Source organism: Halichoerus grypus, chromosome 15, assembly GCF_964656455.1.
Source record: "Halichoerus grypus chromosome 15, mHalGry1.hap1.1, whole genome shotgun sequence".
Classification (NCBI taxonomy): domain Eukaryota; kingdom Metazoa; phylum Chordata; class Mammalia; order Carnivora; family Phocidae; genus Halichoerus; species Halichoerus grypus.
The window spans coordinates 4,866,826-4,889,693 of NC_135726.1; the positions used below are offsets into that span (position 1 = coordinate 4,866,826).

Here is a 22,868-nt window from a genome sequence, read left to right on the forward strand (position 1 = left end):
ATCAGGACTGTTCTCCAGCCTGGTATGTAACAGGCACTCAGTAGATTTTGAATTCATTTCGGTGGACTTGAAAAAGCTAATGAATTGCTCTTTCCAAACATACGGCATATATATTTCCATAGGTTTCCATCTCTATCTTGCTTCTACTCTGTGACCCTGTCTATACTCCAGTCCTCCCTTGTCCCACCTAGGGGAGGAAAAAAGGGTGTGTAGGATGGGGTCTGTGGAACTGGGGCTCAGGGCAGGGAGCCCACACCAGTGACAAGGAGAGAGAGACCTCAGCTGATGTCTCAAGGAAGCTTGAGGACTCCATTTTGGGAGGAAAATCAGGAGGATGTGTTTGTTGATTTAATGAGTTTAGATGTGGGCTCCTGAGAGAATGCGGGCACCCCGGCTAGTTTCTGAGGCTTGTTTGTAGGGGAAAGAGGTGTGAGTGCAGCACTCTACTCCACCCCAAAATCCCTCCACTAAGCAGCTGTGAGCAAATAAATGCCACATCTTTTACTTCATACGAACAGGCTTCTACACTTACTTGCACCTGTGTTTAAAAGTGAGCTTAGGGGCGCCTGGGTGGCTCAGTCGTTAAGCGTCTGCCTTCGGCTCAGGTCATGATCCCAGGGTCCTGGGATCGAGCCCCGCATCGGGCTCCCTGCTCGGCGGGAAGCCTGCTTCTCCCTCTCCCACTCCCCCTGCTTGTGTTCCCTCTCTCGCTGTGTCTCTCTCTGTCAAATAAATAAAATCTTTGGAAAAAAAAAAAAAAAGTGAGCTTAAACCAGGGTTCTTCTAGAAAAGATGATCCTTTGTATTGTTGTGTTCAGCCCATGTTCTATTTGTTTTGGCTTTTCACCATCAGTATTTACCAATCTGTTTTGGCCTGTGCCCCATAAGCCAGGAATCTCGTTGCTTTTAAATTCATAAGCATTTAGAAAATTGCTTTGTTAATGGAGAGCTTGCCAATGTTGTTGTACATTTAAAAAAAAAAAATTAATAGTAAACCAACCCAGAACCTGGCCAGAAAATAGATTTGCAAAATATCCTGCCAGGTTTCCATGGGTAATACTTAAGGTAGAACTGAGGCAATTATTTGCACAACTCAAACTTGAACGTTCTTTCACAGGAGACCTTAATCTGAAGTCTGAATTTTTAAAAAAATTCAACGTTTTGGCTTTTTTTTGGTGTGTTTCCACTTTACTAACTTAAGGGAAAAGGAACAAAAAAGAGGCGAAGCGTTGATTTGGAGGCCACGGTTACACAGGCTGATCTCATTTCATTCAATCAGTAATCACGTACGTGGACTCTGCGCTGTGCCTGGCTGCACCTGTGTGGAAATCAGCGACCCCCGGGCAGGAACAGATACGTAAACAGATGCAGGACAGCGCCGTCAAGGGTGGGAAGACGTGAGAGCTTGTGGCATGGAATAACGTACTGCCTGGTGGTAGATGAGATGTGCAGGAGATGGGGATACTTTTGGAGAGGGAGAAGTTGTTCTGGGAGGAGGAAATCGTATGGCTATTTTGTGGGAAGCCGTTCAAAGACTTTAAAGCAGGAGAGTGGCTTTGATAAAAGCGGAGGACGACGCTGCAGGCACGGAAGGGGAGGACTTGCACGAGGCGTGGGGGCGCAGGAAGAGCAGCTGGGGGCCAGTGTTGTGGGGACACGGGAGCAGGGGCTGGAGGGCTGGACTCAGGAGCCTGAGCCCACAGCAGAGCGGGGTTGGGATCCGTGATGTATGAGCCTCAGGGGGATGGCTTCTAGCTGCGGCTGTGCAGCTGGCCTTGCTCATCCCCAAACTGGGAAATGGGGACTATAGAGGAGAACTAGCTAAGAGACACTTGGGCACGATGAACTGAGCTGACAAAGATGGCCAGCATTTCAGTGCCCAAATCGGTTTCTTTTCCCAATGAATGTGTGAAAGCATTATGCTTAAGACAGTTGATTTGGCTGGTCAACATGGAAATGTCCTCCTGTCGGTAGAGTATTGCCTTAAATCTCCCCCATTCAGACGGAGGCATGATGCCCACGAGGAAGGCGGCATGTTCTGCCAATTTTCTTACGGCCCTACTCCGAGTAGAGGGCCTTGTGGCCCATCCCTTCCCTAGAAAAACGCTCAGACCTCCCCCAGGGCTGTCTTCGATGTTTTCTACTTGGCCTCAGACCAGTGAAGTGGTTTTGAAATGCTAAGTTTAGCAAATCCGTCCACAACTCAATTTGAGTCAGTTGACTTAACTCTTTGTTAGGTATTTCACGAGATGCCAGGAACTTCACATTCATGATTTCCAGTCCTTACAACAACCCGGCAGGGAGGGAAACTGAGGCGGAGAGAGCATAAGTCTCGCACTTATGGTGGTCCAAGGAGGTTGGGAAGCTGGCTCATGTCCAGATAGAGCAGAGCGCTGGGGCCCTTCTCTCTCCACAGACTACGCATGCTGTCAGCAAACTCTGGGTGCAATCTCTCTATTACAAGATCTCAGGAGATTTTTATTGGGCCATTTTGTCAGTGACAAAATTGAAGCTAGTATTTTCAACGTGATTGATATCTTACTGGTACTTGAAGTAACGAGGAATGATGGCTGGGTCTTCAATTTATTTTTCTTCCTCAATTACGATAACAGCTGAGATAAGGGGTGTTAAACTGGCTTAATTGGGTTGCCATCATAACTAATGGCTTGATTTTATCCAAACTAGCATATTTTAAGTGGAATTAATCTAAATGATCTTACTGCATCCCCCACGCAATCTAGAACTTGGTGGATCCACAAAAAGACAAAGACCACAGATCTAGGCATCTGTTTGAAGATCAGGTCCCCGCCCCACCCCCCCATCGCTAGTTGGGGGCTCTTGGTTTTTGGTAGGCATTTGACGGTGGGGCTGAACATTTTTTTTTTTCTCTTTTAATCAATCTAAATGTACTTTGCACAGTATTTCAATTTTGAGTCAAATGGCATTATCCGAACATCTATCACACAGGGGACTGAGGGAAAAGGCAGGTTGGGACATGATGTATCTTAGCCTATGAAAAATCATTATCTCAGTGGATTCCATTTTAATCTTACAGCTGTTCTGCCTGGTTCTATATCTGTGTCTTCTTGGGAACCCACCTCACATTTTTCACTGGCAGACTCAAATATACTTTATACAAGTTGCTAAGTCATGAGAACATGCTGCCGAGTTTAGTGATAATTTGTCTTGTTTTTATGTTATCCTTCCCCCTAGTCTTCAAAATGAAAATAGATAGGGAACGGGCCACTTTGATAATCATAGCAAGACTTAATATGGATGCTGAAGATAGCATGGGCTTCCTGGCTCCAACTATCTCATATGCACTGAGCTCCAGGAAGAACTAGAATGGGTTTTTCCCCCCGCTTTTCCTTTAAACTCTCTGCATAGCATGGGTGCTGGGAAAGAGGGCACTTGGACTCAACTGAAGCAAAATATTTGTCTTTTGTGTTTGGAGTCACAACTTAGATCTTCTCTGAGGATCTAAGAGTCATCAGTAACACTCATGGAACGATGAGGCATGCACAATTTCAGAACAGAAGGAGGGGGAGAAAGATGAGGTTATAGGTAAGAAGAAGGCAGGAGGGCCAGCCTAACAGAATTCTGAGCAAAAGACGGCAAGCTGGGAATCAGCAGCCGGTTCTGCCTTTCCTGCCCATGACCATCCCCTGTGGGATTCCAGAACTCTTAGGAGAAATTGCTTGTGACAGTTTTCAGCCCACACAAGACAGTGAGACTAACATTTGACCTTTCTGGTGATTACCTGAGCAGGAGCGAAAATCACACAGGGATTGGCCCAGTGCTAATTGCTGCGGTTTGCCCTACAGTCAGCTCATCCCCAAAGGGGTTCCATCTTACTGCATTCCCGAATGTTCTCTCTCCATCTCGGTATTTTCCTTAACAGTTATTATCCCCCCCTCTTTTTAAAGACAGTCTAACAATTCTGTGTTCGTTGAAGTCTTTAACAGAAGAGTTCCTGTGCTCTGAAGTCACTGTCTTAACCTTTTCAGAAAATCTGGACCACATAAGGTAAATGATGATATTCATCTCCAAAGATAAAATGCTTGCCAACACGAAAGGTCATACCTTATTAGTCTATAGGATTAAATGCTTTATTCTTCCAATCATTTACAGCCAGTTCTGCTTTTAGCAAAACAGAAGCATTTCAGTTATAACGGAACTGCATTGTTAGGTGATTTGTAACTCATTAAAACTGTTAACAGTTTATGAAAAGTGCCTTGTTCATCCTTGACTGTCCTGTGGGTTACAACCTAGCCTCTATTCGTAGGGAGGGACTAACGTGCCTTTCCTCCCCAAATTGTCTAAACCTGGGCCTTGTCGATACTATTGTGATGCATGACTCCAGGATCTATATAGACTGGCTTTGGGGCCCCAAGCAAATAGGTCCAAAGAATTTTTTTGTTTCTGTTAAGCACAGAAAGGTTTCGAGCCCTGCTCCTGACTGTCTTTTTATATTCCTCCACCCTGATCTCACAGTCTCTAGTCTCAAAGAGGCACCTAAAAGAAAATTCTCTATTGGTGGCTGCCTTGTCATTGTCCTCAACTGGAAAAGCAGAGCTGTTTGTAGAAAATAAGATGGTAGTACTTCTGCCTTTTGCAAAGGATCGTGGGGACCCGAGAATGCGAGCTTTGCTTTGTTCCCTCTGCAGACAACCTACCTCTCACCTTTCCTGGAGTATCAACCCATCAGCAGCTGGGACTGTCCTTCCATAGAGTGGTAGGAAGCCGAGAGTCTATCTCTAGGGTACACAGGTACTTGGAGAATACGTGAATGGTTACAGCCCTCCTGGGGAAGGTATAGTGGACCAGGTACACGCTCTCTGTGCAGTTGTGTGTTTTTTTGTTTAGTTTTTATTGAAATATAGAAACACTTATGTTTCTATAAATACACAGCTTGAAGAGTTTTCACAATCTGAACCCACCCGTGTAGTCCAATATTAGAGGATCAGGAAACACATCCACCGGGTAATCTAGTGGTAATGATTAGTTTTGCTTGTGTTTGAGCTTTATATAGATGGAACCATTCAGGATGTGGTCTTCAGACCCAGCCTTTTTTGGTTCAATATTATGTTTGTGAGATTCATCCATGTTGCTCTGAAGAGTTGCAGATCACTCATTCCCTATGTCATAGAGACTCAGTTGGGTGAACGTTCCACAATTGACTTATTCTACTCTTATCGGGCATTTGAATAGTTTCCAGTTTGGGGGCTATTATGAATAATGCTGTTATTCACATTCTGGCACATGCATTTTGGTGCACACACAGCCACAATTTTGTTGGATAAATAGGTAGGTGTGTAATTCCTGGATTATAGGTTGAACAAAGGTTCAGCCTTAGTTGATACTTTCAGTTTCCAAAGTGGCTGTACCAAGTTACCCTTCTACCAGCCTGATAGACTTCCAATTATTTTATATCCTTGCCAACTCTTGGTATGTTTCATCTTACCAGTTCAACTATTTTGCAGGTAAGCCACAGTGCTGCTGCATTTCATTGTATTTTCTTAATTTGTATTTTAATTTATATCTATGTAAATTAATTTCTATTTCTTTGATTAATGGAGTTGTGCATCTCTTCTATGTTTATTGCCATTTGTTGTGAAGTACCTGTTCAAATTCCTTCCCCATTTTGCTTTGGGTTGTGTCTTTTGCTTAAAGACTGTAGGATTTCTTTGTATTGTAAATATCTTCTACTTTGTGGGTTACCTTTTTACTTTCTTAATATCATTTGATGAACTGAAGTTCTTTTTTTTTTTTTAAAGATTTTATTTATTTATTTGACAGACAGAGAAAGACAGCGAGAGAGGGAACACAAGCAGGGGGAATGGGAGAGGGAGAAGTAGACTTCCTGCTGAGCAGGAAGATGCGGCGCTCAATCTCAGGACCCTAGGATCATGACCTGAGCCAAAGGCAGACGCTTAACGACTGAGCCACCCAGGTGCCCCATGATGAACTGAAGTCCTTAATTTTAACATAATCTACCATTTTTTCTGCTTTTTGTGGTGAATACTTTTGTGTCTTGCTTGAAAAATCTTTGCCTCTGTCAAGGACACCAATATGTTCTCATGTTTTTCTCTACAAGATGTATTATTCTACCTTCCATATTTTGGCCTGTAATATATTTAGAATTGATTATTGTATATTGTATATAGATAGATATACATATTGTATATGGTCTAAGAGAAGGGGCAGGATACATTTTTTTCATATGTGTATTAAATTAACCCAGCATTTTTATTGCAGAGACCATGCTTTCTTGTCTGCAACCACCATGTTCTGGTCACAAACAGGGACTGTGTGTGTGTGTGTGTGTGTGTGTGTGTGTGTGTGTGTGTGTGTGTGTGTGTGTGTGTATCTGCTTCTAAACTATTCTACCTCGGGGCGCCTGGGTGGCTCAGTCATTAAGCGTCTGCCTTTGGCTCGGGTCATGATCCCAGGGTCCTGGGATTGAGCCCCGCATTGAGCTCCCTGCTCCGCAGGAGGCCTGCTTCTCCTTCTCCCACTCTCCCTGCTTGTGTTCCCTCTCTCGCTGTGTCTCTCTCTGTCAAATAAATAAATAAAATCTTAAAAAAAAACCCAAAAGGGGCGCCTGGGTGGCTCAGTTGGTTAAGCGACTGCCTTCGGCTCAGGTCATGATCCTGGAGTCCCTGGATCGAGTCCCGCATCGGGCTCCCTGCTCGGCAGGGAGCCTGCTTCTCCCTCTGACCCTCCCCCATCTCATGTGCTCTCTCTCTCTCTCTCATTCTCTCTGTCTCAAATAAATAAATAAAATCTTAAAAAAAAAAAAAAAAAAAAAAAAACCCAAAAAACCATTCTACTTCATTGGTCAGTTTTTTTCTGTCTTTGTGCAAACACCACATAATTTTAATTAGTATTTTTTTTTCTAATAGGTCAGAATATATAATAGCGTAAGTCCTCCAACTTGTTCTTCAAGATTGCCTTGGCTGTTTTTAGCCCCTTATATTTCCATATGAATTTTACAATCCACATTTTCTCTTTCACCTCAAAACAAAGACCTGGGATTCTGCTTGGTATCACATTAAATCCTTTAGGTCAGTTTGGAGAGAATTTACATTTCAATAGCATTGAGACTTCCAATCCATGAACGTGGTATATCTCTCTATTTAATAGGATTAAAACTTCTCTTAGAGGTGATTTGTGGTTTTCAATAGAGAGTCTTTTTGCTGTGTCCTCAGATGGCAGGAGGGGTAGAGGCGCTCTCTAGGATCTCTTTTATAAGAGTATTCATCCCACTCATGAAGGCTTCTATCTGATTGACCTAAGCACCTCCCAAAGGCTCTACCTCCAAATGCCATCACACTAGGGATTAGGTTTTGACATACGAATTTTGCGGGGACACAAACATTCAGTCTATAGCACCAGCCATCCCATCCTCCCACACTTTGTACCTTTAAAATCTGGCAAATGTCTTAAGGAGACAATGGCTGTATGTTTAAGGTATGTTTGCTTCCTCTGTTAGGTCCTTGTTTCTGTGAGACCCCCAGGAGATTTCACTCTGTCCTTTAAAGGGTATTTGTCCATGGGGGAAAAGCAGCCATGTGTTTAAGGGCCCTCAGGTTTTCACTTTGTCACACCAGCTCCACATGACTATTAAAAGCATTGCTGGTTTATTTCCCTTCATCTTGGGCCCTCTTCCCTGGGTCAAGCTTGACCCTCACCCAGAATCAGAAAAGGTCCCCAGAGAGAAGAAATGGCTGGCTGTCTTGTACTTTTTTTTAGAATGCTTCTTCCCTCTTTGATATTTTCATTGATCAAGGCTTCCTGGCTTCTGTGGCTCTCTGATGCCTTTAAAATTAAAGGCTTTTGTAATCTATCCTGATTTTCCTAGTTTTTGCAGTGGGGACAGTAATCTACTACATCCTGCCTGGAAGATCCTACAGACATATCTTTTACCAACATGTTTGGATATAAATTCCTAAGTGACTCCTTGTTTGGAGAAAATCATTTTATTTTGCTTTAGCTTTCCTAGTGTTACATGACCAAAAAAAAAAAAAAAAAATCCTTATTCTTTCATTCCATCAAATACATTGAATTTCTATAAATTAAATAAAATCAAATGCTTCCTTTGTCTAAAATTGAGACATCAGTTATACTATTAACTTTGATCTAATACGTAAGTGTTGGTTTTTCCTGGCTCAACATAATACCTAGAGATAAGTTTTCAGTGAGACAAAAAGGAGTCTTTAAACAAAAAGTTCCTTTGATTTATGAGGTCTTTTTAAATTTATGCTCTTTTTACTCTTAAGTCTTTTGGGCCTTGTTCAAGATTATCATCTCTAATGATGGTTGTGTATATTAATGCCAACCTGTTTTCTATTTATCATTACATCTTCAGGGACATTTCGTCCTTTTGGAAACATCTGTGACACCAGATTTTGATTTTACTTGTTTGATATTAGTATTAAAAGAGTTAGACAAGAAGTAGATTTCACACTGTATTTTTCTTAGGACCATTCGTGGCTCCATTCTTTCCTTTCTATAACCCCCACTGGGGTGAGATTAACATTTATTGAACATTTAATATGACTTTTGATGGTGAGTGTAGAGGGCACAGCACTTCTATTTCTCATTTCTCACAACAATGTTCTAAGTAGGAATTATCTTCCTCATCTTATGGAAGTGGAAACTGAGCCTCAGAGTCTATAAGCAGCTTGCCTAGTCATACCTGGAGAGAAGGCTCTTGTTTCTGGCAAAAATTAAAGTGTACTTCACTTCTAGTTTTTTTTTTTTTTTGATGAATAATTGCACAAAATATTTCATAAGGCAATGACAACTCTATTTGCTGTATCTCCACCTTTCTTCATGCTGTTCTTAGCTGGGAATTTTCTCTACAAGTACAGAGACTTTTAGGTAGCACAGAACTCTGAAATCATTCCTTTAGCAGATCTATAATTGACTCTTTTTAATTCAAACAGCATTTTAAACATTCTTGGCTTGTTGTCACCCACTGTTTATGCCCTTAGCACTCTGTCTAGACCCGTTCCTTCTACAAAACTTACCTGTTCTGATGGCTCCCGTCTCTTTTGCGTAGGTGCCTCTTTAAGAAAAACCTCCTTACCTCTATTCCAGTCCCATGAGACATCATCTCAACATCCACCCCATAAAGACAACACGGGAACAATCCTTTGAAACCCGTTCCACTTCTGTCAATGGAATAATCATTCCTGGTTTCCGGCCTAGAAATCTGAATATCACCTTTCTCTACTTTATGTTGAGCACTTATTTTTTTCAAAGTCTTGTTTCTTCCTTCCAGATGTTTTCTAGACTCATCATTTCTGGTCCATTTCTCTTGTCACCTGGCACACCCTAACCCCTGCAACTAAGATACAGGCTATGGCTTTCAACGTATTTCCTGATTCTAGACTCGCTTCAACTAAACTCACTTCACTGCTTCATGCTTCTCTTATCCTGATTTCTGCCACAGCTTTAGAATGCCTCCCTGCCCCCCACATCATCATTGTGCATTTTCTACACTGCCTTGGGGGTTATCTTTCTAAAGGACAAAGGTTATTTTGGAGGCAAGTAAGCAACATAGTCAAATCAAACACCTTGGCATAGCATATGGAACATTTCATGATCTAGTTCAGGATCTATTCCACAGATCTGTTGAGCACCTGCTCTAAATCAGGCACTGTGATAGCAGCCAGGCATTCAACACAAGACCTAGTATCAACCTTAGTGCAGTGGGTGCTTGGCCATCTCTCTGCTCCTAGCTTTGTACATATGGAGCCTACATGCAAGCTTTCTCAGTGTCCCACATATCCATATTCTTTCAGGCTTCTATTAGAATGCCTTACCTTTTCCAATCAACAAAACTAAAAGGCAACCTACTGACTGAGAGAAGATATTGGCAAATGACATATCCAATAAAGGGTTAGTATCCAAAATATATAAAGAACTGATACAACTCAACAAATAATCTAATTAAACAAAAATAATCTAATTAAAAACGGGTAGAAGACATGAACAGACGTTCTTTTCCACAGAAGACATACAGATGGCCAAAAGACACATGAGAAGATGTTCAACATCACAAATCATCAGGGAAATACAAATCAAAATCACAATGAGATGTCACCTCACACCTGTCAGAATGGCTAAAATCAAAAACACAAGCAACAACAGGTGTTGGTGAGGATGTGGAGAGAAAGGAACCCTCATGCACTGTTGGTGGGAATGCAAACTGGTGGAGCCACTCCAGGAAACAGTATGGAGGTTCCTCTAAAATTTAAAAATAGAACTACCCTATGATCCAGTAATCGCACTACTGGGTATTACCCCCAAAATACAAAAACACTAACTCAAAGGGCTACATGCACCCCTATGTTTATGACAGCATTATTTACAATGGCCAAGATATGGAAGCAATCCAAGTGTCTATCGATTGATGAATGGGTAAAGAAGGTGTGGTATAGTCAGACAACAGACTACTACTCAGCCATCAGAAAGAATGAAATCTTACCATTTGCAATGACATGGATGGAGCTAGAGAGTATAACGCTAAGTGAAATACGTCAGTCAGAGAAAGACAAATACCATATGATCTCACTCATATGTGGAATTTAAGAAACAAAACAAATGAGCAAAGGGGAAAAAAAGAGAGAGACAAACAGACTCTTAACTATAGAGAACAAACTGATGGTTACCAGAGGGGAGGTGGGGGATGGGTGAAATAGGTGATGGGATGAAGGAGCACACTTGTTGTGATGAGCACCGGGTATTGTAGGGAAGTGTTGAATCATTATACTGTACACATGGAACTACTATTACTCCGTATGTTAACTATACTGGCATTAAAATTTTTAAAAAATGGGAATGGAATTACAAAAATGCATTACCTTTTCTCAACTTATCTTTATCCCCTTAACGAAGAAGCTCCCTATGACCACCCCCAAGGCTGGACAAGGGGCTCCTCTGGGCTTAAGTCCATCAGAATAGTTATGACATTGCATTGGGGTCTTGTGCTTACCAGCCTAACTCCCCAAATCACTCATTAGCGCACGGAGCACAAGGACCATGCATTATTCAACTCTGAGTCTCCTGGGTCAAGCACAGTGTGTGTGGATGAGTGTCTGTGGGCTATTTCATCCTGCAGTTTTCTCCTCAAGAACTTAGGCAATCTTTTGGCTGCCAGCTCCATTAAAAGACTTGTCTGGTTGTTGAGATGCTTTGAAGATATGACTTTTCCACATACATCCGAATAGATTTCCACTTGTTCACTCATAGTGGATGCAGCTCTTCTCTTTCCCTCTCTTACCACCCATACCACACTCCCTTCTAGTTTTGATTCCTCTGTTCTGTGTTCTCAGGCACCTCTACCCCCTCTCCTGCCACTTATCCAGATCCTACCTGTCCTTCGAGGCCAAACTCAAAGGTTGACTTCATTGTGAAGCCTTCTCTGCCTACTGCATGCCACCCTGATTGTGCACTTCTCAGACACATGATCTCATAGGTGGTGTGCATGTGAGTGCCCAGCATATGGAGACGGGGTCTGAGAGTCTAAGTTTACCCATTATTGTGTATAATGAAGGCACATGCCAAAGGCCCTGTGAATATTCACTTTGATATATGGGACTCAAAACCGAATCTTCAGCTTTTTGGAATAATAGAGAGAGCAAAATTTCTTGTGTGCTTGACACAATGGACATCTCTGTTTAACACACCCCGAAACCAACTCTGACCCCCCATCTCAGCCAATGGCAGATCCTGTTAGCTTTGTGTCTGAATCTGACTTCTTCTCATCCCCTCCCCTATTATCAGCCCAAGCCACCCTCATGCCTAGATTGTCACCCGTCTCCTAAGAGGTCTCCATACTTGTGCCCTTGTCCCCCACGTCTGATCTCAACAGGGCAGCATGATTGATCATGTCACACTGCACCCTATCAGCCCTCGGCCACAGCGTCCCATTTCACCCACAGTAAAAGCGGAGGGTGGTGTGGGGCCCACGTGACACCACACCATCTGCATCCCAACCCCCTGCCTGTCCCACCCGCTCTCTCTGGTCCAGCCTTCGTGGCCTCCCTGCCCTTCCCTTAGATAACTTCAGGGCTCCCATAGCCACTGCCTTTGTGTTTTTATTCAAATGTTGCTGCCACAGCGAGGCTCCCAGGGCTGCCTCCTTAGAACGGCAGCACCCTGCTGTCCGCTATCTTTTTTCCATTTCCTGGTTTCATACATACATACTATGTTTCCCTTTTTCCCAAAAAGCATATTATGTGTTTTACTCAATTTGCTTCCTTTCTCCATGAGTGGATCAGCTGCACGAGGACAGTCATTCTTGTTTGTTCACTGCTGGCATCTAGAACAGACTCTGGCACGTGGATGCTGCATCGGTAGCTTTTGAATGAACGGCCATTGTTCTGTGATTATGAAGCTCCTAGCTGAGTGCACCTGATGTCTTTCCATGGTCGTCTGTGCTAACAGGGTAAAAGCTGTGGGACAATTCAGCCACCAAGTTTGGTGATGTCCTCTGGGACTTTCTTCCAACTCGCCCGAAGTGAAAGAACCGTCCCACAGACGAGAGCATGACGCCAAGATGAACGGCATCAGTGTGCCTTCCTAGCTGTGGCACCTGCCTAAGACGAAGCAGTGAGCTCACCACTCTGACCTCTAACTGGACAAAGACCAGAGAATTCCAGGATTTGGGGGTATTACTGACCTACTGTATGTTTAAATGTTCGCCTTCCCTGCCTCCACTCATTTATATTCTTCCCGAGAACACCTCCGGGTGTTACCAGAAGAAATGTAAAATGTAAAAATGCATTTATAACTGAAAAGTATACACTTGGTGACATTTTAAAAATTACTCACCACTGTCGATTGCTAGGAAGAGGGCGGTATACACGCTGTTGTGGACAAATGGTGACTCGCGGTCCAGCACTGCTGTGGTGTCAACGGTCCCATTTATGGGGTTAATATTCAGCCAGCCTGCTGGGTCCTTGTAAACAGAGTATCTGAAAAAAATTTCCCAAACAACATTCAGACTACACTCAGAATAGATTCAAGAAATATTCACTGAGTAGTGGGCAAAATCTCCCATGCTAGGTACCAGATAATTCTTTTTTTTTTTTTTTTTAAGATTTTATTTATTTATTTGAGAGAGACAGAATGAGAAAGTGAGTAAGCAAAGAAGGAGAGGGAGAAGCAGACTCCCCGCTGAGCAGGGAGCCCAACACAGGGCTCGATCCCAGGACCCTGAGATCATGACCTGAGCCGAAAGCAGACACTTAACCGACTGAGCCACCCAGGTGCCCTGGTGCCAGATAATTCTTAAAACAAATCCAAAACATCATTACAGTTACTGTTTTGTGTCCCATGTGCAGACCTGTAGGAGAAGCACTATGAAAGTACGGGCAGGGCGCATGGATGCTTGGAGGAAACGGCCATTACCTCTGATAGAGGGTCACCCTGGGGACCTCACAGAAGATGCAGTGTCTGAACCAAGACCACAGGAAAGGGTGGGATGTTGTCAGAGAAGGAGAGGACAGACAAGTCAGGAAGAGGGAACAATACAAATTAACACATGGACCAGAGAGATTCACTAGAATGTAAGCTCCACAAAAGCAAGGATATCTGGGTTTTGGAAAAAAGATGGCAGAGGAGTAGGGGACCCTATTTCAACTGGTCCCTGGAATTGAGCTGGATATCTACCGGACCACTCTGAGCACCCACGAAACCAGCCTGAGATGTAAGATCTGGATCCCTACAAACAGAATATCGCAGGCGGTTGGTTTCGAGGTACAAAGTGGGGAGCGCTGATTCCGCGGGCAGATATCGGAGGGTAAACGGCAGCGGGAGGGTGCCTGGCCGTGGGGATCCTACACCGCCGGTGAGTGACAGCCTCGTGCGCTGGGACCGGGCGGTAGCGGCGGGGAAAGGACTTTAGGGCAGCCCCCGGGGCGGAAACCCGGAGCAGCGGAATCGCGCACACGTGAACTGGGAGCAGCTGGCGGTTTTAGAAGCACAAAGGGCAGAGACGTGCCCCGACCTGGAAGCAGGACTGGGGGCGCTGCGGAGGGGCGCACAACCCAGGACACTGCAGTTTATAGCAGCACGGACAGAAACGGAGACAATGTGGCCTGGAGAGCTCACTGAAGAACAGACTGCGGTCTCTCTGCTCGGAGGCAGAGGGTTGGAAACGGTCTCTTCTGCTCTGACTCGTGGAAGAGACGCGGAAAGCCGCCAGGGAAAGGCGCCAGAGAACAAAAGCCCCAAAGACTGATTCCCACTGAGCCCATCCCCCGCCACAGGGGCGCAGGGCAACTCCGCCCAAACAGGGTTGCCTGAGTAACAGCGCAGCAGGCCCCTCCCGCAGAAGACAGGCTGGGAAAACAAGAGGCCAGCAACCCTAAGGTCCCAAGAAAACAGGTGCATCTTGCTTGGGTTCTGGTCAATAATTTGGACTCTATACATTCCCTCAAACACCCATCAACAGAATGACTAGGAGGATGAGCCCCCAAAATAGAAAAGACTCAGAGATTATGACTTATGCTGCAGATTTACAAATGGATGCAGATATAACCAAGATGTCGGAGATGGAATTCAGGCTAGCAATTGTGAAGACAATGGCTAGAATGGAGAAATCAATTAATGGCAACATAGAGTCTCTAAGGGCAGAAATGAAAGCTGAATTGGCAGAACTTAAAAATGCTATCAATGAGATCCAATCCAATCTAGATAATCTAACAGCTAGGGTAACTGAGGCAGAAGAGAGAATAAGCGATCTGGAAGACAGTATAATAGATAAAAAGGGAAAAGAGGAGGCCAGGGAAAAACAACTTAGAATCCATGAAAATAGAATCAGAGAAATAAGTGATACCATGAAGCGTTCCAATGTCAGAATAATTGGAATCCCGGAGGGAGTGGAGAGAGAGAGAGGACTAGAAGATGTATTTGAGCAAATCGTAGCTGAGAACTTCCCTAATCTGGGGAATGAAACAAACATTCAGGTCCTAGGGGCAGAAAGGACCCCTCCCAAGATCAAGGAAAACAGGCCAACACCCCAGCATGTAATAGTAAAACTTGCAAATCTTAGAACCAAGGAAACCATCTTAAGGGCAGTTAGGGGGAAGAGATTCCTTACGTACAGAGGGAGGAACATCAGAATAACGTCAGACCTATCCACAGAGACCTGGCAAGCCAGAAAGGCCTGGCAAGACATATTCAGGGTACTAAACGAGAAGAACATGCAGCCAAGAATACTTTATCCGGCAAGGCTTTCATTTAGAATGGATGGAGAGATGCAGAGCTTCCATGACCGGCAGAAACTGAAAGAATATGTGACCACTAAGCCGGCCCTGCAAGAAATATTAAGGGGGGTTCTATAAAAGGAGAAAGACCCCCAAGAGTGATATACAACAGAAATTTACAGGGACAATCTATAAAAACAACGTCTTCACAGGCAACATGACGACAATTAATTCATATCTTTCAATAATCACTCTCAACGTGAATGGCCTAAATGCTCCCATAAAACGGCACAGTGTTGCAGATTGGATAAAAAGACAGGACCCATCCATATGCTGCCTACAAGAGACTCATTTTGAACCTAAAGATACATCCAGACTGAAAGTGAAGGGATGGAGATCTATCTTCCATGCCAGCAGACCTCAAAAGAAAGCTGGGGTAGCAATTCTTATATCAGACAAATTAGATTTTAAACTAAAGTCTGTAATTAGAGACATAGAAGGACACTATATCATTCTTAAAGGGTCTATCCTACAAGAAGATCTAACAATTGTAAATATCTATGCCCCCAACATGGGAGTAGCCATCTACATAAGCCAACTGTTAACCAAAATAGTCATATTGATAACAATACGTTAATTGTAGGAGACCTCAACACTCCACTCTCAGCAATGGACAGATCATCTAAGCAGAAAATCAACAAGGAAACAAGAGCTTTGAATGATACATTGGACCAGATGGACCTCATAGATATTTACAGAACATTCCACCCTAAAACAACAGAATACTCATTCTTCTCGAGCGCACATGGAACTTTCTCCAGAATAGACCATATACTGGGTCACAAATCAGGTCTCAACCGATACCAAAAGATTGAGATTATTCCCTGCATATTCTCAGACAACAATGCTTTAAAACTGGAACTCAATCACAAGAAAAAATTTGGCAGAAATTCAAACACTTGGAAGCTAAAGACCACTCTGCTCAAGAATGTTTGGGTCAACCAGGAAATCAAAGAAGAACTTAAACAATTCATGGAAATCAATGAGAACAAAAACACATCCGTCCAAAACCTATGGGATACTGCAAAGGCGGTCCTCAGGGGGAATACATAGCCATCCAAGCCTCACTCAAAAAAATAGAAAAATCCCGAATTCACCAACTAACTCTACACCTTAAAGAACTAGAGAAAAAGCAACAAATGATGCCTAAGCCATGCATTAGAAGAGAAATAATTAAAGTTAAAGCAGAGATCAATGAATTAGAAACCAGAAACACAGTAGATCAGATCAACAAAACTAGAAGTTGGTTCTTTGAAAGAATTAATAAGATCAATAAACCACTGGCCAGACTTATCCAAAAGAAAAGAGAAAGGACCCAAATTAATAAAATTATGAATGAAAGGGGAGAGATCACGACTAACACCAAGGAAATAGAAACAATTATTAGAAATTATTATCAACAACCATATGCCAATAAACTGAGCAATCTGGATGAAATGGAGGCCTTCCTGGAAATCTATAAGCTGCCAAGACTGAAACAGGAAGAAATTGACAACCTGAATAGGCCAATAACCAGTAACGAGATTGAAGCAGTGATCAAAAACCTCCCCAAAAACAAGAGTCCAGGGCCTGATGGATTCCCTGGGGAATTCTACCAAACATTCAAAGAAGAAATAATACCTATTCTACTGAAGTTGTTTCAAAAAATAGAAACAGAAGGAAAACTTCCAAACTCATTCTATGAGGCCAGCATTACCTTAATACCCAAACCAGGCAAGGACCCATCAAAAAGGAGAATTTCAGACCGATATCCCTGATGAATATGGATTCCAAAATCCTCAACAAAATCCTAGTTAATAGGATCCAACAATACATTAAAAGGATCATCCACCATGACCAAGTGGGATTTATCCCCGGGATGCAAGGGTGGTTCAACATTCGCAAATCAATCAATGTGATAGAACACATTAATAAGAGGAGGGAGAAGAACCATATGGTCCTCTCAACTGATGCAGAAAAAGCATGTGACAAAATACAACATCCTTTCCTGATTAAAACTCTTCAGAGTATAGGGATAGAGGGAATATTCCTCAAGTTCATAAAATCCATCTATGAAAAACCCGCAGGAAATATCATCCTCAATGGGGAAAAGCTGAGAGCCTTTCCCTTAAGATCAGGAACACGTCAAGGGTGCCCACTCTCACCACTATTGTTCAACATAGTACTAGAAGTCCCAGCAACAGCAATCAGACAACAAAAAGAAATAAAATGTATTCAAATTGGCAAAGAAGAAGTCAAGCTCTCTCTTTTCACAGACGACATGATACTTTATGTGGAAAACCCAAAAGACTCCACCCCCAAATTACTAGAACTCATCCAGCAATTCAGTAATGTGGCAGGATACAAAATCAATGCACAGAAATCAGTTGTTTTCTTATACACTAACAACGCAACTGTAGAAAGAGAAATTAGAGATACGATTCCATTTACAATAGCACCAAAAACCGTAAGATACCTCGGAATAAACCTAACCAAAGAGGTAAAGGATCTATACTCTAGGAACTACAAAACACTCATGAAAGAAATTGAAGAAGACACAAAAAGATGGAAAAATATTCCATGCTCATGGGTCGGAAGAATAAACATTGTTAAAATGTCTATGCTACCCAGAGCAATCTATACCTTCAATGCCATCCCGATCAAAATTCCAATGACATTTTTCAAAGTGCTGGAACAAACAATCCTAAAATTTGTATGGAATCAGAAAAGACCCTGAATCGCCAAGGAAATGTTGAAAAAGAAAAACAAAGCTGGGGGCATCACGTTGCCCGATTTCAAGCTATATTACAAAGCTGTGATCACCAAGACAGCATGGTACTGGCACAAAAACAGACATATAGACCAATGGAACAGAATAGAGAACCCAGATATGGACCCTCAACTCTCTGGTCAAATAATCTTTGACAAAGCAGGAAAAAACATGCAATGGAAAAAAGACAGTCTCTTCAATAAGTGGTGCTGGGAAAATTGGACAGTCACATGCAGAAGAATGAAACTCGACCATTCTCTAACACCATTCACAAAGATAAACTCAAAGTGGATGAAAGACCTCAATGTGAGACAGGAATCCATCCAAATCCTAGAGGAGAACATAGGCAGTAACCTCTTTGACATCGCCCACAGCAACTTCTTTCAAGATACATCTCCAAAAGCTAGTGAAACAAAAGCAAAAATGAACTTTTGGGACTTCATCAAGATAAAAAGCTTCTGCACAGCAAAGGAAACAGTCAACAAAACAAAGAGGCAACCCACAGAATGGGAGAAGATATTTGCAAATGACACTGCAGATAAAGGGCTGGTATCCAAGATCTATAAAGAACTTCTCAAACTCAACACCCAAAAAACAAATAATCAAGTCAAAAAGTGGGCAGAAGATATGAAAAGACACTTCTCTGAAGAAGACATACAAATGGCTAACAGACACATGAAAAAATGTTCATCATCATTAGCCATCAGGGAAATCCAAATCAAAACCACACTGAGATACCACCTTACACCAGTTAGAATGGCCAAAATGGACAGGGAAAGAAACAACAAATGTTGGAGAGGTTGTGGAGAAAGGGGAACCCTCTTACACTGTTGGTGGGAATGCAAGTTGGTACAGCCACTTTGGAAAACAGTGTGGAGTTTCCTCAAAAATTTAAAAATAGAGCTACCCTATGACCCAGCAATTGTACTCCTGGGTATTTACCCCAAAGACACAGATATAGTGAAAAGAAGGGCCATATGCACCCCAATGTTCATAGCAGCAATGTTCGCAATAGCCAAACTGTGGAAAGAGCTGAGATGCCCTTCAACAGATGAATGGATAAAGAAGATGTGGTCCATATATACAATGGAATATTACTCAGCCATCAGAAAGGATAAATACCCAACTTTTACATCAACATGGATGGGACTGGAGGAGATTATGCTAAGTGAAATATGTCAAGCAGAGAAAGTCAAATATCATATGGTTTCACTTATTTGTGGAACATAAGGAATAGCATGGAGGACACTAGGAGAAGGAAGGGAAAAATGGGGGGGGGAATTGGAGGGAGAGATGAACCATGAGAGACTATGGACTCTGAGAAACAAACAGGGTTTTAGAGGGGGGAGGGGGGATTGGTTAGCCCGGTGATGGGTATTAAGGAGGGCATGTACTGCATGGAGCACTGGGTGTTATACAAAAACAATGGATTGTGGATCACTACATCAAAAACTAATGATGTATTGTATGGTGACTAACATAACATAATAAAATTAAAAAAAAAAAAAAAAAGCAAGGATATCTGTTTGCTGTCATGACCCCAGCTCCTAAAACATTGCTTAGCACACACACAACACTCAAGAGACAGTTGCTGAATGAATATTTATGTACCAGAATGTGGATGGTTGTGGTTGGGACACAGCTTCTCTAGGGGACACTGAAGGTAGAGGAGTTTAGTGAGACGGATTATAAAGAACCTGAGCCACTGTTTGGGTTTTGGATGATGGGAAACCATCAAAGAATTTTAAAATGTTACTATTTTTTGAGGTTGTTGTAAAGGTAACCATGCTCATTCTAAGAAGTTCAGACAAAATCCCATTTACCAGGGAGACTCTAACTGAATGTGACTCAGATTTCTTTGAACTGAGTGGCTTGGGTAATGTGGGACTGTCCCAGTGACATATGGCAGGTGCTCCAATCACTTCTGTACTTGAGCCAGAGAGCTGCCGGTCAGTGTTCTCCTGCCATTCCCCACCAATCTTTGAAATATGTGTCCCTGAGGGGACACGGAAACTGATGGCTCATCAGTCAGGTAAAGATGCCCTAAGTCCATCATCTCTGCCATAAGCTGGCCAGCTTTGGTTCTAACAACATTTCAAACCTGATTTAACCAACACGAGTTTGGGGTAAATTACCATCCCAGTCTTCACAGTGGAAAAGATGTCCACATCCTAATCCTGGGGACCCGTGAATGTTCCCTTATATGGCACAAACTCTGCAGGTCTAATTGAGGGGAGGATCTTAAGGTGGGGAGGGGCTTTTGGATTCCTGTGCAACACGGAGCCTCGGATGTCCTTAAAGACGGAAGCAGAGAGAGATCCGAGACACAGAGAAGAGAGGAGAAGCCCACACGACCAGGAGGTAGAGACTGGACTATTGCAAAGGAGTCTCCCCTAGAGTCTTCAGAGGAGTGTGGCCCACCTTGTTGGCCCGGTGAGACTGATTCTGGATTTTTGGCCTTCAGAACTGGGGAAGAATACATCTCCAGCCCCACCCAGTTTGGGGTAACCTGTTAGGGCAGTTTATTACAGTGCCAAGAGGACCCTAATACAGTAGGTGTAATATCCCTTACAGATGAGGAAACTGAAGCACACCCCATAGAGCTACCAAGGTCGTAGAGTCAGGATGTGGGCCCAGAGCCCCTGTTCTGAACCCCCACACTAAGCTGCTTCCCAGCTAACTTACTGGAGGGCGGTCAGAAGACACCGGCTGAATTTTGAGAAACAGTTACCTCCAAGGATAGAACGAGGATGACTCCGGGTGTCATGGGTTAAATTCTTCCTGCGGAGGTGAGGCCCCAGGGGCTGTCCACAGCTGTGTGGCTGAGGAGAGGGGAAGCTGCTGTCCCTGACATGGAGGCCATTTTGGGGACCTTGCAATGTGATTGTTACCCGAGGGAGGCTGTCGTCAGCCTGGGTCTTTGAGAAAGGAGCTGAGGAATAAGAAACCTCTAGAACAGTCTCACTTTAGTTCAGAGAGAAGGACTCTGGTTTTCTTCAGTCCCTTGTGAATTTGGGTCACGTGAACAGACCCAACCACCTCTGTGTGTGTCCATCACATCAAATCAAATTTTTATTTTGCCAAAGTAGGTGAGCCAGACCCTGGACTGCTGAGCAACGCCAGGGAGTGGGCCCTGCTAATGCTTCCTACAAGGCAGTGGGTCTGGTCTCTCTAGAACAGCCTCAGGGCTGCGGTGCCCGTTTAATAATAATAGTACGAACAGCAGCATCCAACACTAAACGGAGTGTTTACTGTGCACCAGGCACTTTTCAGGGAGTGTGCTGTATCTACTCTTTCAGCCCTCACATCAACCCTGAGAGGTTGGTAATACGATTATTCCCATTTCACAGATGGGGAAACTGAGAAGATGCTGGATGCTATACATCTTTTCATTGTCTTACTTTTTTTTCTATTAAACTCCAGGCTATAGATTTCTTAGTTTTCATAGAACTTCTATCATTTAAAATCTACTTGAATATTAAAAAAAAACCCTTAAGTAGAAGCTCTATTTTGTTTTTAAAAAGATGCCATTTGACTTTTTGCCAAGAAAAAAATAACTGTTATTCCAGTGCAAAAACAAACCAAAAAACCAACTCAGAGAGACAAACCACTTCCCCAAGGTCAGGGGCGAGTGTGTGGCTATGTTGGGATTTGCACCCCAGTCTGGTGCCAGGGGCCAGCTCTTAACCTCTGCCCTGGCTACGCAGGGTCATGTACATTGTCAGTGTCACAGGGGAGGAAAAGGCATTGACGTCGGAGTGAAAAAGACCTGGACTGTCACACAGCGACCTTGGTCGAGCTATTTGTCTCTGTTTCTGTGGGGAGGCGTGAGAATCCCAGGGCTCTCTGGGGAGCTGTGAGGGCCGGGTGGGGCCTGGCACGAAGTGTGTGGCTCCCAGCAGAGCGAGTCGGACCGCTGATGTGTCGTCGTGGTCCCCTGGGGTCTGGTCCAGTATGGGATCCGCACTGTCCCCTGGAACGTTTCGGGAGCCCCGACTCAGTGGGGCCCGGGGGAGACGGCGTTCTGTAGTGAAACAGTGGTGGGGAGGACAGGGGGAATGAGTGGGGCTAACGTTGTTTTTCCCACACTCCCTTGCTGCCTCAATGATCATTTCCTTATCTCTCAAAAACAAGAAATGCATTACTCACGAGAATGAACCACTTTAAAAACACCTGTCTTTCATTTTGATAGCAATTTACGTCTCTACCTGCAAACTCCTGTCTTCTAAGACTGGGCCGAAATGCCTCCTCCAGGTCACTCTGTAAGAGGCCCCCGGTTAGAGGTAGTCACTTCCTCCTCTGGGCCCTTGCTGGGCACGAACCTAGACTCAAAGGCCTTTTGGAGCGTCATAGGGACCCTTGTAGGTCTGCTGCCTTCACCAAACTCTGTGTCTGGTGATGTCAGGATGAGGTTCGAGTGGACTGTACCAGGGCCCTGGGCCAAACTCTTCACTTGGCACCACATTCATTTCTGTGGTTCCCAACAACCAGATGAAGTTGGTATCATCCCTGTTTTAAAGGTGAGATAACCAAGATTCAGAGGGGCTTAGCAACTTTCCCAGAGCAGCACAGCTGGAATTCCACACGGGTGTGCGGGATCGCAGGCACTGGGCCTGAAGCAGGTGTAGTTTGTTACTCATGGTCAGGGCCAGGTGTTGGCCGCTCCGAGTTCCCCGGGGCCAGGTAGATCGTCTGGCCCCTGGTGACACCCAGGACATACGGTTGCATCCTTCCTCTGTCGGTTGCAATAATCACAGAAATGGGAAATGCAAAGACAGGTAGCGTGTATTTCCTGATTACCAGGTACCAAGTTCGCAGTTGATCCAGGAGTGATT

At 43.7% G+C, this 22,868-nt stretch overlaps 1 protein-coding gene across 3 annotated transcripts in view; it reads right to left on the bottom strand.

Moving 5' to 3' along the window:
• CDH13 (cadherin 13) overlaps positions 1 to 22,868 on the bottom strand; it is a 1,400,946-nt gene that overhangs the window by 19,147 nt on the left and 1,358,931 nt on the right. For all 3 annotated transcript variants that reach the window (XM_078063200.1, XM_078063199.1, XM_078063201.1), the window contains one exon: positions 12,847 to 12,989. In XM_078063200.1, the coding sequence (XP_077919326.1) occupies positions 12,847 to 12,989 (143 nt within the window). The remainder of the gene's footprint in view (positions 1 to 12,846; positions 12,990 to 22,868) is intronic.